Source organism: Echinops telfairi, unplaced genomic scaffold, assembly GCF_000313985.2.
Source record: "Echinops telfairi isolate 266 unplaced genomic scaffold, ASM31398v2 ScPeMD7_34;HRSCAF=130, whole genome shotgun sequence".
Taxonomy (NCBI): Eukaryota; Metazoa; Chordata; class Mammalia; order Afrosoricida; family Tenrecidae; genus Echinops; species Echinops telfairi.
In genome coordinates this window covers 956,099-971,280 of record NW_022103931.1, presented here as the reverse complement: position 1 = coordinate 971,280, position 15,182 = coordinate 956,099, and the positions used below count along the sequence as shown (strand labels likewise).

Sequence of the window (15,182 nt, the reverse complement as noted above, 5' to 3'; positions counted from 1 at the left end):
AAATGATGTACAAATACGCTTTACACAATTGATGTGTGTATGGATTGGGATAACAGTTGTATGAGCCCCTAATAAAATGTTTAAAAAAAAAAAAAAAGAGGCAAAAATAAGTATTAAAGAAACCGAGAGAAGCCCAGAGAAGATAGGCTCCCAAAATAAATCACTTATGAATATCATAGTCAAAGGAGAAGGGTAAGGAATGAATCTTTAGAACAGCTCAGGCAAAGAACAGACACATACAAAGAAAATCCCGTAAGAGTAAGTTCAGATTTTTCAGCTGAAATCCTGAAGGCAAGAAGAAAATAGAATGACATAAAAGCCTGAAAGGAAACAAATTCCAACCCAAGAAATTTATATAAAGCAAAACTGTCCCTCAAATGTGAAGGAGAAAGAACGGTATTTCCAGACAAGGAGAAATTAAAGGAATTTGTAAAAATAAGACCAGCTTTATAAAAATATTACAAAAATATGAAGGGGAACGCTTCGGAGAGAAAATCAATGACAGCACACGTTAACCTGAAGATCAACAGAAACACATCATCATCTAGAAATAAACTCACTTTAAGGAGTATTCAAAATGAAATGAAATGAAATAATTAATGAAGAACAATACGAAAATAGAGATAAAGTGCAGATATAATAATACATTCAAATGAACTAAAAGTTCACATAAAAAGTGAACACATTTTATTTAATTAGAGAAAAAATACAAGATAACCTGAAAGAAAATGAAAAAAAAAACCCATAAAAACTATAATAAAAGCAAAGGAAAAAGAGGACAAGAAAATCCACAAACAAAAGTAACTCAAAAAAAAAATTTATAACAACCAAAGAAAACAATACCATGATACACACAAGAGAACCACACAGAAATTACAGTAATAAATCCACTCATATCAATAGTGATACTAAATGTAAATAGTTAAATGCATCAGTCAAGAGAGAGAAGGACAAGGAAACAGGATTCATCAGTATGTTCACCAGAAATACCTCAGACACAAAGACAAAAATAGACTATAAATCAAAGGATGCAAAAAAGATAACAAAAATATAACAATAAAAAAGGAAAACTACTCCCCTTGTGAACAAGAACCAAATAAGGATGGCCTTCATAATCATTTTTTATTCAACATTGTGCTGGAAGCCAGCCAGAGGTATTAGACAACAAAAAGAAATTGAAGGTATCCAAATTGGCAAAGAAGAAGAAAAATTTTCTCTATTTGCAGATGATATGATTCTATACCTAGAAAACCCCAAAGACTAGATTTTATAAAAAATAGAAATAATCAAAACACTCTGCATCATGGAAGGGTACAAGATTAACATACAAATATCAATTTGCTTCCTGTATAATAAGGAAGAACACTATGAAAAGGAAATCAAGGGAAAAAATATAATTTACAATAGCCACACAAAAGATGAAATAATAGGGGAAAAATCTAATCAGAGAACCAAAAGACTTGTACAAACAAAATTACAAAACACTGGAATTGGTGGTTGCTGGATTTTTGGTTTGGATCTCTTACTTTGAGGGTGCACAATGATTGGTAAGCCAGGACTACAATATATTTACTGTTTTAATGCCTTCTTGTTTTCTTATGACATGTATTAGTCTGGTAGGCATGGTTCTGCCTTTATGAATAAGCATTATCAAAATTTTTGCCCTATGACTAACCCCCATTGTTTGTTTACATAATGTCGTCACTTACGGATTTAATCTGTACAAGTAAAAACAATTCATGTATTGCAATCTGATGCCAACCTATACTTGTATAATTTCCTTTGCTCAACAGTGTTTTGAATTCCATACCATTGGCTAAATTAATGGCACTAATAATTGAATCACCTTATACCTCAGGGTAATAATTTATAATGTTCTCTAACATAAAATAATGATGTTTCTAAAATTAACCAAAGATATATATAAACAATAGATGTATTATGGACTATGCGTTCACATTCAAGTATAACCCTAGTCTAAAAACAATTGATTTTTAAAAATCATTTAATTTGGGGCTCTATAGCTCTTATAACAATCCATATATACATCCATTGTATCAAGCACATTTGTACATATGTTGCCATTATCATTTTCAAAACATTTTATTTCTACTTGAGCCTTTGGTATCAGCTCATTTTTCCCCACGCCCCATCCCCATAAACCCTTGATACTTTATAAATTATTATTTTTTTCATGTCTTAAACTGACTGCTGACTCCCTTCATCCACTTTACTGTTGTCTGTTCCCCTGGGTGAGGGGGCTATACCAATCATTGTGATCGTTTCCCCCTTTCTTTCCCCACCTTCCCCCTACCCTCCTGCTTTCGCTACTCTCATTATTGGTCCTGAGGGGGTTACCTGTCCTGGATTCCGTGTTGCGAGCTCTTATCTGTACCAGTGTACATGCTCTGGACTAGCTGGGTTTGTAAGGTAGAATTGGGGTCATGAGAGTAGTGATGGTGGGGGCGGAATCATTCAAGAACTAGAGGAAAGTTGTATGGTTCATTGTTTCTATACAGCACCCTTACTGCATCCCCTCTGAACATAGTCCAGGAATGTGCATGGCCTTGCTATCAGATAGAGCGCCGCAAAGTGGATTATGCCAGAGGTATTTCCATTGTTGTTAGGTACAATTGAGTTAGTTCCTAACCATAGCAACCCTATGCACAACAGAAGGAAACACTAGCTAGTTTTTTGGCATCCTTGAGCCAGTCAGGGTGCGATGTAACAACGATGAGAAATACAACTTTCCCCTAGTTCCTAAATGCTTCCTCCCCGCTCCCACTACCATGACTCGAATTCGACCTTGCAAGTCTGGCTAGACCAGAGGATGTACACTGGTACAGATAGGAACTGAAAATCCAGGGAATCCAGGGCGGATGACCCCTACAAGACCAGTGGTGTGAGTGGCGAAACAGGGAGGGTAAAGGGAGAGTGGGTAGGAAAGAGGGAACCGATTACAAGGAACTATGTGTGACCTCCTCCCTGGGGGACAGACAACTGAAAAGTGGGTGAAGGGAGTCGTCGGACAGGGCAAGATATGACAAAATACCAATTTATAAACTATCAAGGGCTCATGAGGGAGGGGGGAGCAGGGAGGGGTGGGGGAAATGAGGACCTAATGTCGGGGGTTTAAGTGGAGAGAAAATGTTTTGAGAATGATGTACAAATGCACTTTACACAAATGATGTGTGTATGGATTACGATAACAGTTGTATGAGCCCCTAATAAAATGTTTAAAAAAAAATTGTTCCTAAGTCCATTATTGTAGCTACTGTGTCAATCCATCTGGCTGAGGGCTTTCCTCTTTTTCATTGTTCCTCTACTTTACCAAGCATGATGTGCTTCTCCAGAGACTGGTCTTTCCTGACAGAATGTCCAACGTATGCAAGATAAAATCTCAACATTCTTGTCTCCACTCTAACCATACTTCTTCCAAGACAGATTTGCTTGTTCTTTTGGCAATCCATGGTACTTTCAATATTCTTATCTAGCACCACAATTCAAACACATTGATTTTACTTCAGTCTTCTTTATTTAATGTCCAACTTTCACATGTATATGAGGCAATGGAAAATATCATGGCTTGGGTCAGGAGCAATTTAGCCCTCAAAGTAACACCCTTGCTTTTCAATACTTTAAAGAAGTCTTGTGCAGCAGATTTACCAAAAGCAATGTGTCGTTTGATCTCTTGACTGCTACTTCCATGAGCATTGATTGTAGATCCAAGTAAAACAAAACCCTTTACAACTTCCAACTTTTCTGTTTATCCTGATGTTACCTATTGGTCCAGTTGTGAGGAGTTCTGTTTTCTTTGCATTGAGTTGTATTCCATACTGCGGGCTGCAATACTTGATCTTCATCAGCAAGAGCTTCAATTCCTCCTCACTTTCAGCAAGCAAGGTTGTGTTATCTGCATATTGCAGGTTGTTAATAAGACTTCTTCCTATCCTGGTGCCCCATTCTTCTTCATCTAACCCAGATTCTATGATTGTTTGCTCCGCAGACAGATTGAATAAGCATGGTGGAGGATAGAAACCTTGCATATATCTTTAGCGGTTTTAAAACATGCAGTATGCCCTCGTTCTGTTTGTATAACAGCTGTTTGATCCACGTACAGGTTCCACAGGTGGTGCAAAAGTGCTGCATGTAGAATCTTCCTTGGGTAGTTTCAGAAAAACAAGCAAAGAGCTGCCACATCCTCCCCTTCAGGTCTCCCCCATCAGCTATAGATGCAGTGAAGGGAACTTCTCTGCCGAGATTGAGCTGCTCAGAGCGGACTGCAGGTATTTTTTGTGGAAGAATCCCACCAAGAAGAGGAACAACTGAAAAATGTATGCTTTGCCAGGGGTCTGTGATGGTTAGGGATGATGTCAAGTACACATTCCTGGGCAAGGGGAGGGGTGAGGCCCAACCTATCAACTGGGTTGCAGTCTAAATGTCATCACAAGCCTTTTTGTACAAGAATGAGAGAACCTGGAAACTCTCTTTCTCTGCCCCTTAGCTTTCCTGCTTGCTTCAGGAGTGTGTGTGTGTGTGTGTGTGTGTGTGTGTGTTTGGGGGTGGGGAATGTAGCGGCATGTGGGCTATCCAACCCTGAGAACTGTAGGTGCCTGCCATGTTTCCACCAACCTTGGATCCACGAGACGCAGCACCCATCCACCTGTCATCTTCCTGCATCCTGCCTCACCTTTTCTGAATAATCAGCCTGCAGCTATGTGAGTCTGAAAAAGGTCCAGTCTTGCATCAGACTTATGGACTTGAGTTGGACAAAGCTGGAATGCCTTTTTGACACAGAATTACTTCTTTTTAAAAAAAATCATTTTATTGGGGGCTCATACAACTCTTATCATAATCCATATATCCATCCATTGTATCATGCACATTTGTATAGAATTACTTCTTGATGATAAAGCTCTTTCTTATACATGTTATTTGTTTCCCTAGACAACCTGGCCTAACACTGGGTTTTGCTTCACCGGCGCTGATAATGAATAAAGGATAGTGGATAAAGAAGAGTCAGCCACTAATAATGTATGAGTATTGCATAACCCCATCAATCTTACAAATTTGGCTAGACTGGAACATGTATGCTGGTACAGATAAGAGCTCTCAACACATGGAACCAGGATAGATAAACCCCTCAGGAATAGTAATGGGAGTAGCAATACCACAAGGGTAGTGAGAAAGGGAAAAATGGGGAACTGCCTACAATGGTTGGTATATAACTCCCCCCCACCCCGCACCCCAGGGGGAAAAATTACAGTAATGTGGGCAAAGGGAGAGAACAGGTGATGTAAGATATGAAAATAATCATTTATAATTTATCAGGGGTACATCAGGGGGTGTGTTAGTCTGGATTGACTAGAGAAACAAATTCATAGAAACTCATGTGTATAAGAAAGAGCTTTAAAAAAAGAGCAATTGAATATTGAGAAAACATCCTAGCCCAGTCTAGATAAAGTCCATATGTCCCCTATTAGCCCACATGTCCAATACTAGTCCATAGTTTCCTCTTTAGACTAACACAGCCATGCAATGGCACGGAGTGAGGATCACAGGGCAGTGGGTGGAAAGTCTTGTAGATCCAGTGGTGGTGTAAGCATCTCAGTGCTGGTGTGGGTCTCCTCGTGGCTCCTCCAGCTTCAGGGCTCTAGCGTAGCTCCATGTGTCTTGTCATCAGGAATACCAAGCAGAGAGTCTGTCTGTACCTGGCCTTCAGTCAGCTATCTATCTCTGTGGTACATCCAAATGAGATCATCAAGCTGTGACCTGATTAATAGGCTAGACTCCACCCCTTCTCAAGTTGATACCAGATTAAGGGAGGGTGGGAAGGTGAGGGAGAGAGGGTAAAAAGAGGAGCTGATACCAAGGGCTCAAACAGAAAAAAATATTTTGAGAATGATGATGGCAACATATGTACAGATGTGCTTGACACAATTGATATATGGATTGTTATAAGAGCCATAAGAGGCCCCAATAAATTTATTTATTAAAAAGAAGAAGAAAGAAAAAAATCAAAGGACAAATAAAATCTAAAGTACTAAGGATAATTCCTTTCTATATTTCACAACTGTGGGTACATTTCAATTCCTTTATGGAACCCCCTGTATTTAATGCAGTATAGTGAGTCAGAAGCTATGTGCAGGAAAATAACCAGAGGACCAATAAGATAGATGAGGAAGTGTGGTAGTTATATAATCTCATGTCAACTTGAAGATATTAAGAGTGAAAGGGGTGGAGTCTAGCCTATCAATCAGGTCACAGCCTGATACCTCCTTGTGGGTATGGCCTTCTCTTGAGGATTCTGGGAAGTGTCTCTCTTCCTCCCTGGAGGCGGGACACTTTGTCTCTTTGCTACACATTCCTGTTGATGAGCTACATAGAGTTACGTTAAGGGCAGCCAGAGCCCTGTAGCTACTTCCACTGCCATTAAATCCACAAGACTTTGCACCTATTGGCCTGTGATCTTCCTGCATTCAGCATCATTGAATGTGCAGCGTGAGTCTGAAGAGGAATTTATGGACTAGTTTTGGACAGATGGGCTACTATTGGACACAGGAAGAAACTCACACACATCTTCTAGATCTGGAAAATAGCATGCAGCAAATGACAGAAGAGTTTATCAGCAGTTATTGTGCTGCAACTAGGGTATAATTAAGACTTCCTTTTTAATACCTCAAATGCCAGATCAACTGTATCTTGGAACCAACTGGAATTGACAACTTTGCCAAGCACAAACAAGGGAGCACCCAAACAGCACAGAAAAATTGGTGTGAGAAACCACAACTAAACATCTCCTTCTGGATGGTGCCCGGCTATTAAAAGATATAGTATCTGGGGTCTTCAAGGCTTGAAGTTAAACAAACAGCCATCCAACAGTGAAGCAACAAGCCCACATGGAAGAAGCACACCAGCCGATGCAATCATGCGGTGTCATCGAAACCGGTCAACGGGCATCAGAAGACTCACAACAAACAGTACACAAACAAAAATGCATTGGTGAATGGAGGGGGGTTGGAGCGGAGACCCAAAACCCATCTGTGGACAATGGAACATCCCCCCACAGAGGCTGAGTCGATCAGGGTGCAGTAGAGCACTAATGGGTCACACAATATACCTCTGATCCCTTGAGGCTTCCTCATCCCCTGCTATCATAACCCCAGTGCCGCTTCCCAATCTAGACTAGATGGGAGCATGTGATAAAACTCACAGCACATGGGACCCAGGAACAGGAATGGGAATAGAGATACCCAAAGGGTAGGGGGAAGGGTAGGAGAGGTGGAGAGGGAGGGGGGAACCAATCACAATGAATGACACATAACCACACACCCCCATTTGGGGAAGAACAACAGAAACCAAAGGGGAAGGGAGTCAGCGGTCGGAGTGAGATTAGAAAATAATTAACAATCTACAATCTATCAAGGGGCCATGAGGGGCGGGGGGCGGGGAAGAGGGAGGGAAAGAAAGAGGAGCTGATCCCAAGGGGTCAATGGAGAGTAAATGTTTAGAAAAGAACTATGGAACATATGTATGAATATGTCGGATACAATTGATATATGCATTGTAACAAGAGTTATAAGAGCCCCCAATAAAATGATTATAAAAAAAAAATCTCCTTTCTCCTCTGCTTGCTCTGTGCTTCCCACCATTCCCACCAAGGCGTCCTAGGCCAGACTGTTGTACCTGCATTGAGCATGCCAGGAATACATGAGGCCTCTGGAAAGTCAGTTCCATTTCTAATTTTTTTTGAGGAAGCACCATACTGTTTTCTATAGTGGTTGTACCATTTTACAGTCCCACCACCTTAGCATAAATGCTCCAATTTGCCCATGTCATTGTTAATAATTGTTGTTTTCTATTTTTTTTCATTGCCATCTTAGGAGTGAGACAGATCCTCATTATAGTTTTGATTTGCATCTATGGCAAGGGTGGGTAAGTAATGGCTAATGATCATGAGCATCTTTTCATGTGTTTTTTAGCCACCTGAATGTACTCTTTGGTGAAGTTCATATCCTTTGCCAATTGTTTGAATGGGTTATTTATCTTTTTATTGTTCAGTTGCAGAGTCTCATAAACATAATATCCAATATACTGTGCTGATATTAGATTATATTGTACTGTGTTCGATTATTAGATTGTATTAAATTAGATATTCGATTGTATTGTACTCTAATTCTTTATCTTGTTGGTTAGCCTGCATCAGTTCGGACTATTTTCATTTGCAAGGAACTTCTTAGCTTGCTTTCTACAGTACCCAGTACGACAACATGCATATACAACAAGCTTCCTAAATACCGTTTTCTTATGATGGTCTCAATTTGAATTTCATTATTTTAGTTCTTGGATTCTGAATTTTTAAGAAATAGTATCAGATTCAGAATAACTTAAAACAATGAAGATAAAGCTCCTGTGAATTGGTGATGATAATGTCTGGGTGCTCTGTTATTTCTGTTTTTGCTGTAGTTCTTCAAGTTTATTAGAAGCTGGGGAAAAGAATTTGGGTGAGGCATCTCTAGAGTACCAATTCTAGGGACAAATATGTGGACATAAGACTTGTTTTGTGGAAATCTATAGTAACCCGAGGAGCACTGATGGTGTACTGCATATGCATTGGGCTGATAACCACAAAGGCAGCAGTTCAAAACCACCAGCAACTCTGCAGGAGAAAGACAAAGATCTTTACTCCCATAAAGATTTACAGTCTCGGAAGCCTACAGGGCTGCTATGAGTCAGAATTGAATTCACAGAAGTGAATCTTGAGTTCATGGTAACCTACTCATCTCACAGTGACCCTATAGGACAGAGAAGAACTGCCCCCCCCCCCTGTGAGTTTCTGTGACTCTAACTCTTCACAGGTGTAAGAAGTCTCATCTTTCGTCTGCAGAGTTGCTGGTAATTTTGAACTACTGGTAATTTTGAACTACTGACCTTGTAGTTAGCAGCCCAGTGAGTAATACATTATACTACCAGGGTAGATATGAGAAGCAAACAACTCAGTAGTAGTGAGTTTGAGTTTTGAGATGGTAACCTAAGGGCTGGTGGCAAAGTGGGTTAAGAATATGGCAGCTAACGACAAGGTTGGTGGCTCAAATTCACCAGCCACTCTGCAGGAGAAAGATGAGGCTGGCTGCTCTCATAAAGATTCGGAAACCCAATAGAGCAGCTCTACTCTGTCCTTTCGGGTCTCTAAGAGTTGAAATTGCCTTCATAGCTGTACGTTTGATTCTTTTGTTTGGATGGTAACCTAGTTACTTCCCTGATTAATCTCTAGCATCGGCAGATGGGACATATGGGAGGAAATTAAGCTACCCCTGGCTAGAGTGGGTTACAGTTTGAATATTTCATTCTACATATCTGAGTACATGCCAAATTTAAATCAGAGTGACTTATCGATTCTTCCTTTAATATTATCTATGCCCTTTCCCCTGGCATGAATGTAGTACCTACAGAGAATGTAAGCATACTACATTCAAGTGAGTGGACTTTGATTTTTGTTCCAGAGAAGCCTTTTAGACCTTCCTTTGGCCTGATGATAATGTGTGTGCATTTGTGTGAATAGGTTGACTAGGGTTCAAATAATTGCTGAAACCATTATTAATTAATATTACCCACTGAAATGGTTTTGTCGCGTGACTTATTGCCTAGATATTAGGATATACTACGATTCTTTTAAAAATGAGAAAGCCTATAAACCACTAATGTTGTTGTGGTTAGGTACTATCAAGTCCGTTCTGACCCACAGTGACTTCATGCACAACAGAAAAAAATATTGCTGGTCCTGCGCCATCCTCACAATTATTTCTATGCTTGATCCCAATGTTGCAGTCACGGTGTCAATCCATCTCCTTGAGGGCCTTCTTCTATTTTGCTGTCCATCTACTTTACCAAGCATGCTGTCCTTCTCCAGGGACTGCTCTCTCCTGGCAACATGTCCAAAGTCTGTCAGATGAAGCCTTGCCATCCTTGCCTCCAAGGAGCACTCTGGCCACACTTCTTCCAAGAAAGAGCTGTTTGTCCTTTTAGCTGTCTATATTCTTCTCCAGGGCTACAATTCATATGCATCGATTCTTCTTCAGTCTCTTTATTCAATGTCCAACTTTCATATGCATATGAAGCAAATGGAGAATACCATGGCTTGGGTCAGGCCCACCTTAGTCCTCAGAGTAACGTCCCTGCTTTTCAATACTCTAAAGAGGCCTATTGCAAAGATTCACTAAGGGTGCAGAGTAAATGTCAAGGCAATGAATGGTGGAAGGACACAATTTTCCTTAATGGCTACTGCTCCCAAAATGTTTCCTCAAATAAATGACAAGTTGATCCACAGGGAACAGCAAAGCTGTAAGCCAGCTCTGCTCCAGAGCTAGTTTAGTTGATGATAGGTCAACCTGGTTGATGACAATGTTATTCAGAGGGTACACATTTGGTTCTGGTGAGCTCTCCTTCACTGTTTTCCTGGAACTCCTAAGGAAGTCCCAAGAATTATCTACAACCACTAAAGAAATGTTTGTTCTTGCTCTTTGTCTAATTTTTCCCCCCCATAAAAGTAAGATAAGCCTTTTACTCCACAATATGCAGTGATAGAGGAAAGAAAATAAAGAACAATATTGTTTTTACCACGTGTAGCATTTAGGGTATACCAGTTTTTTCCGGTTATTTTTCCTCCATGTATGTTTATACATATTTTAAATTACCAAGCACATACCATTTTGTAATTGCAAATATGATAAGCATATTCTTTATAACAATTACTTTTGATTGTATAATATTGTATTCTATGGCTATATATATCTATCCATTCTCATATTATTGGTAAGTTTGATTGCTAATTATTGGTTATATTTATCATTTTGATGAATATTTTGTGCATAAAATTTATTTCTGCCTATAATTATTTTCTCACAAATGGAATTACTGGCATATGCATTCTTATAATTTTGATACATATCACCAAATCCAGTTGTAAAAGAGTGATACCAATTTACACTGCCACAAGTAAAGTATAAAATTGTTTAGTTTATCATACTTCCTGCTTTGTCTTCACTTAACTTGACATTTAGATACTAATATAATTGATATCACTAAACTGTACACCAAAAAGTGTTGAATTGAAAAGTGTGGTGTTATACATGTTGTTTTAAAAAAATAAAAGCAGCTGTTGAGGCTGCTTATGCACAACAAATAACTTAATACATTTGTTTCTTGGTGTGAAAGGTTAGGGGCATGGTTTCAAGGAACATCCTGATTAAGCCTAAAATTGGTTCGTTAGTATTTCTGCCCTACATCTTAGTTTATTGTGGACTGACTGATACCTTTAAAGTTAGCAAGAGCCAATCCAAGGTGCAAAAATTGGTGTCTATTCACTTCTAGCAATAGAGGAAAAAGGAAATTCAGGAATCGTAGGAGGAAATTGAATATGTGCCTGGTTGCAACTGTCTCCTTTGTCATGTGACTAGAATTAGATGGTGACCAGATATCAAAATGCTAAATATTTTTATCACATATTCTATAAAACAATCGTGATCCAGAGAAGAAAAATGTGGAACAGAATTTTTTAGATTTGCAGATCTTAAAATTTCTAGATTGAGTCCATTGAGTCCCCCAAACGATTGACCTGACATAATCTTTAAATCCTAAAACAAAACAAAAAACTATCCCTTGAAGTTTTCTTTGAACCAAAAAAAGTTTACCTTAATTAGTAATGTATATCTACTTTGAGTATTTTGCCTGAAAAGAATTCTCTATGTGAGATCAATTTGACAATGACAGTTCAAAACGCCTATTGGAAATCTATGGGGCTGTGAGAGAAAGATAATGGTGGTGGATTAATTTGGAAAATGATAACAAGAACGGCAGCACAACTCGAGGAATTGTAGAAATTGTTGAAATACTGTATCTTTGACTGTGTATACTTGTACCACAACACAAATATTATAAAAACAAAGGATAAACTTCAGGAATAGAAACTCACATTGCATATGATAATCAAAACGGAATCTGCCATGTTACGGTATGGTACAACATTAACTTCTTTCAGTCACTATAATTACTTACCTGGACCCAATAGGTATTAACCAGAACTTCTTGTTATTTCCAAACACCTGCTGGATATTTTTGATGAAGCCAAGGTTGAACCCATTTTTTTCTAAGCCACTTGTAAACACTGGAGTGCAGAAGGCCTCTTGGCCAGGGAAGGGGAGTTGAAGAAAAGAGACAGAAAGCAACAAAGAAACAAATTTAAGGATGGTTGTGATTTTACAGTTCTCCATAATATGACATAGTTATATAACATTTGTTTTTATTCTGATACACTTTCATTCTTAGTTATTTCTAAATTACTTAGTAAAAACAAGTACAGAGTAAGATTATAAATCAATATAAAGTGGTATATTGGTTAGGTTTATTGATTAAAGGTAAAGGAGACATATGCTGGTAGGAATAATTTAGCAGTCATGAAGCAGTATGTGTTTTGTACTGCTAAATATGAAGAGCAAAAAAGCAAATTTAGCTGTATTTTATTTGAACCATAGAAAACCAGCCAAACAGTCCCCATCTTTAGAGCTTGGAAACAAAGTAATGACACACAAAGAGATGGTAACTACATTGATTTGGTTCAAAACATTTCAGGAACTAAATTCTCAGTCTATTTTAAGGCAACTGACTGTGTGGGCCATAAAAACATGAATAGTTTTAGGAAGAATAGGAATCTCATAACACTCCATGGTGCTCATGTGGAACCTGTACATGGCTCAAGAGGCAGTTATAGGAACAGAATAAGGGCATACTGGATGGTTTATAATCAGGAAAGCTGTGTATCAGCGTTGTACCCCTTCACCATACTTATTCCATCTGTATGCTGAGCAAATCATCAAAGAAATTGGATAATACGAAGAATAATGTGGCATTCGGTTTGAAGGAAGACTTATTAAGAACATTCGGGAGAAGATGGTCATCAGATAACAAGTACAGGAAGAGCTCCAAAGAAACCACCAGAGAAGGACCACAGAGAAGGATATCCTACACTTCCTCACACTGAGGTTCTTAACAGAAAGATAAACAGATGCAATCTGTTAAAGGGAAAGAGCAGCAACACCTGCCAACAGAATCCGCTTTGTTCTTGGCCACCAGCACAAGCAGGGAGAGTGCTTTCTTACTGCCCCAGGGACATAACTTGGGGCAGAGATCAACACCACTCGAAAATTTGGCTTTACACACAAGCCTGGAAAGTTTGTCAACATCTACAACCACTATGGTAAGCGATATGGCACTACCTAAAGCAACTGGGAATGGAAATCCCATATGATCCAGCAGTACCACTATTGAGTACATACCCAAAAGAAATAAAAGGCAAAAGTGGTTGTGTGCCCTCCGATGTTTATAGCAGCACAGCTCACAATAGCAAGAAACTGGAAGCAGCCCAAATGCCCAACAGTAGAAAGATGGATTAAAAAAATATGGTACATACACACTGTGGAATACTATGCAACTGTAAAAAAAACCAACGATGAAAGCTTGAAGTATTGTATGATATGGAAGGACCTGGAAAACCTTATGCTGAGTGATGGTAGTCAATCACAAAAGGACAAATACTGTTTGAGTGTACTACTCTAAGGAAATCCATAAAATAAATAAATCTTAGAGCCCGATTCCCAAACAAAGGGGGAGAGAGCCTGTCTACAATCACAAACCATAAGTCACCCCCTTATATACACATCTTGAGAACCACCTTGAAAAAGGAGACCTCACATCAGCTTGGATCACTCCTTCAAGAAGGGGGGAAGGGAGAAGATCACCCGTTTGATGCCATACAACACTAAGAAAATGTCTTGCCAAATCAACAGACACTTTACAGGAGTGAGAAAGAAACCTTGCCAGAAAGTCAGGTCAAGACCCGGGGAAGGGAGCATCTAGATTTTAGAGGAGGCATGTATATGTCTATTGGGGGGCAGGGTTTATGGGAAGGAGAAACCTCACATAGGGAAGGGATGTTCAACAATAATGAGAGAAACCTCTAAGGGGAAATTAAGCCCAGTACGATGTTCATGGTTAGACACTTTTGAATTAGTTTCTTCCAAACCCTTGGTGAACCATGCCAAGGGCTATATGCTACAATGACCTTAGACTCTGTCCTTTCAGGGAACATGGCATCCCCCAAAGGCCACACCAGAAGAACTCAACATGGATATCCAACAGAATGAATTGGGCTCTACCTCAATATTACCTATAACCTTTGGGTTTAAGACCTAAATTCCCTGGTAAGAGAAGAAACAAATGACAGCCACCCCAAGACTAGAATTGGCAGTCGCTGGACATTGGTAAGGATCCCTGCATTGGCAGGCATCCAATGAAAGGTGGCCCAGAACCACCATACAGTTATTATTTTAATGCCCTTCTCACTTTATTATGACATGTATTAATCTGACAGGCAAGGAACTGCTCTTGTAAAGGAAATGTTACTGGGAATTTCCCCCTAGCAGCAACCATTATAATCAATGTAAACATAGTTTAATGATTTAAGAACTCAATCTGCACAAATCAACAACTCAGGGGTGGTAGTTCGCAGCTAGACTATATTTTTATAACCTCCTTTTCGCAAAAGTTTGTTAAATTCTATGCCATTGAATAAATTAATGATGCTACCAATAGAATGGCCTTATACCTCAGGGGGATGAATGATAATGTCATAAAATGATCATGAGATCTCTAAAGTCAAGCAGAGTTGTAAATAATATTTGGACAAACGAATAGATTCTGGGCTCCCACTTAATTGTAGCCCCAATCCAAGAACATTCAGTACTTGTAACATGCCATTGCTCAATACTCACCCTCCATGAAGGGATCACTGAAGATGTAAGTGCTACAGCAAATGGTGCTGAAGAAAGCAGATAGTGCCAGGCTATCAAAAAGAATAGCACCCGGGTCTTAAAGGCTTCTGCTTAAACATGTAACCATCTAAATGAAGCTCAACTAAATCTACATAGAAGAAGCACACCAGCCTGTGTGATCCAAAGGTGACAAATAACAAAATCTAAATATGATGGAGGGAAAGGTATCAGAGCTTAAACTGCGAACACCCAATTTGTAAAAGGCTAGGGAGGACAGTGGGAACCCAAAATCTATCCACACAGTACCTGTGTGTATTAAGCCTCTGGCAGAACCTCTGTAACCACAGTCAAAGGATG

At 39.2% G+C, this 15,182-nt stretch overlaps 1 protein-coding gene across 5 annotated transcripts in view; it reads right to left on the bottom strand.

Moving 5' to 3' along the window:
* ZDHHC15 (zinc finger DHHC-type palmitoyltransferase 15) overlaps window positions 1-15,182 on the bottom strand; it is a 153,482-nt gene that overhangs the window by 42,130 nt on the left and 96,170 nt on the right. For 4 of the 5 annotated variants that reach the window (XR_006680058.1, XR_006680059.1, XM_045290235.1 and 1 more), the window contains exon 9: window positions 12,055-12,181. Coding sequence is in view for 3 of the 5 variants with exons in the window: in XM_045290235.1 (XP_045146170.1) it covers window positions 12,055-12,181 (127 nt within the window). In the remaining 2 variants the exon portion in view is untranslated. Of the gene's footprint in view, window positions 1-12,054; window positions 12,222-15,182 lie in introns of all 5 variants that reach the window. The other variant, XM_045290236.1, reaches the window with a different exon arrangement.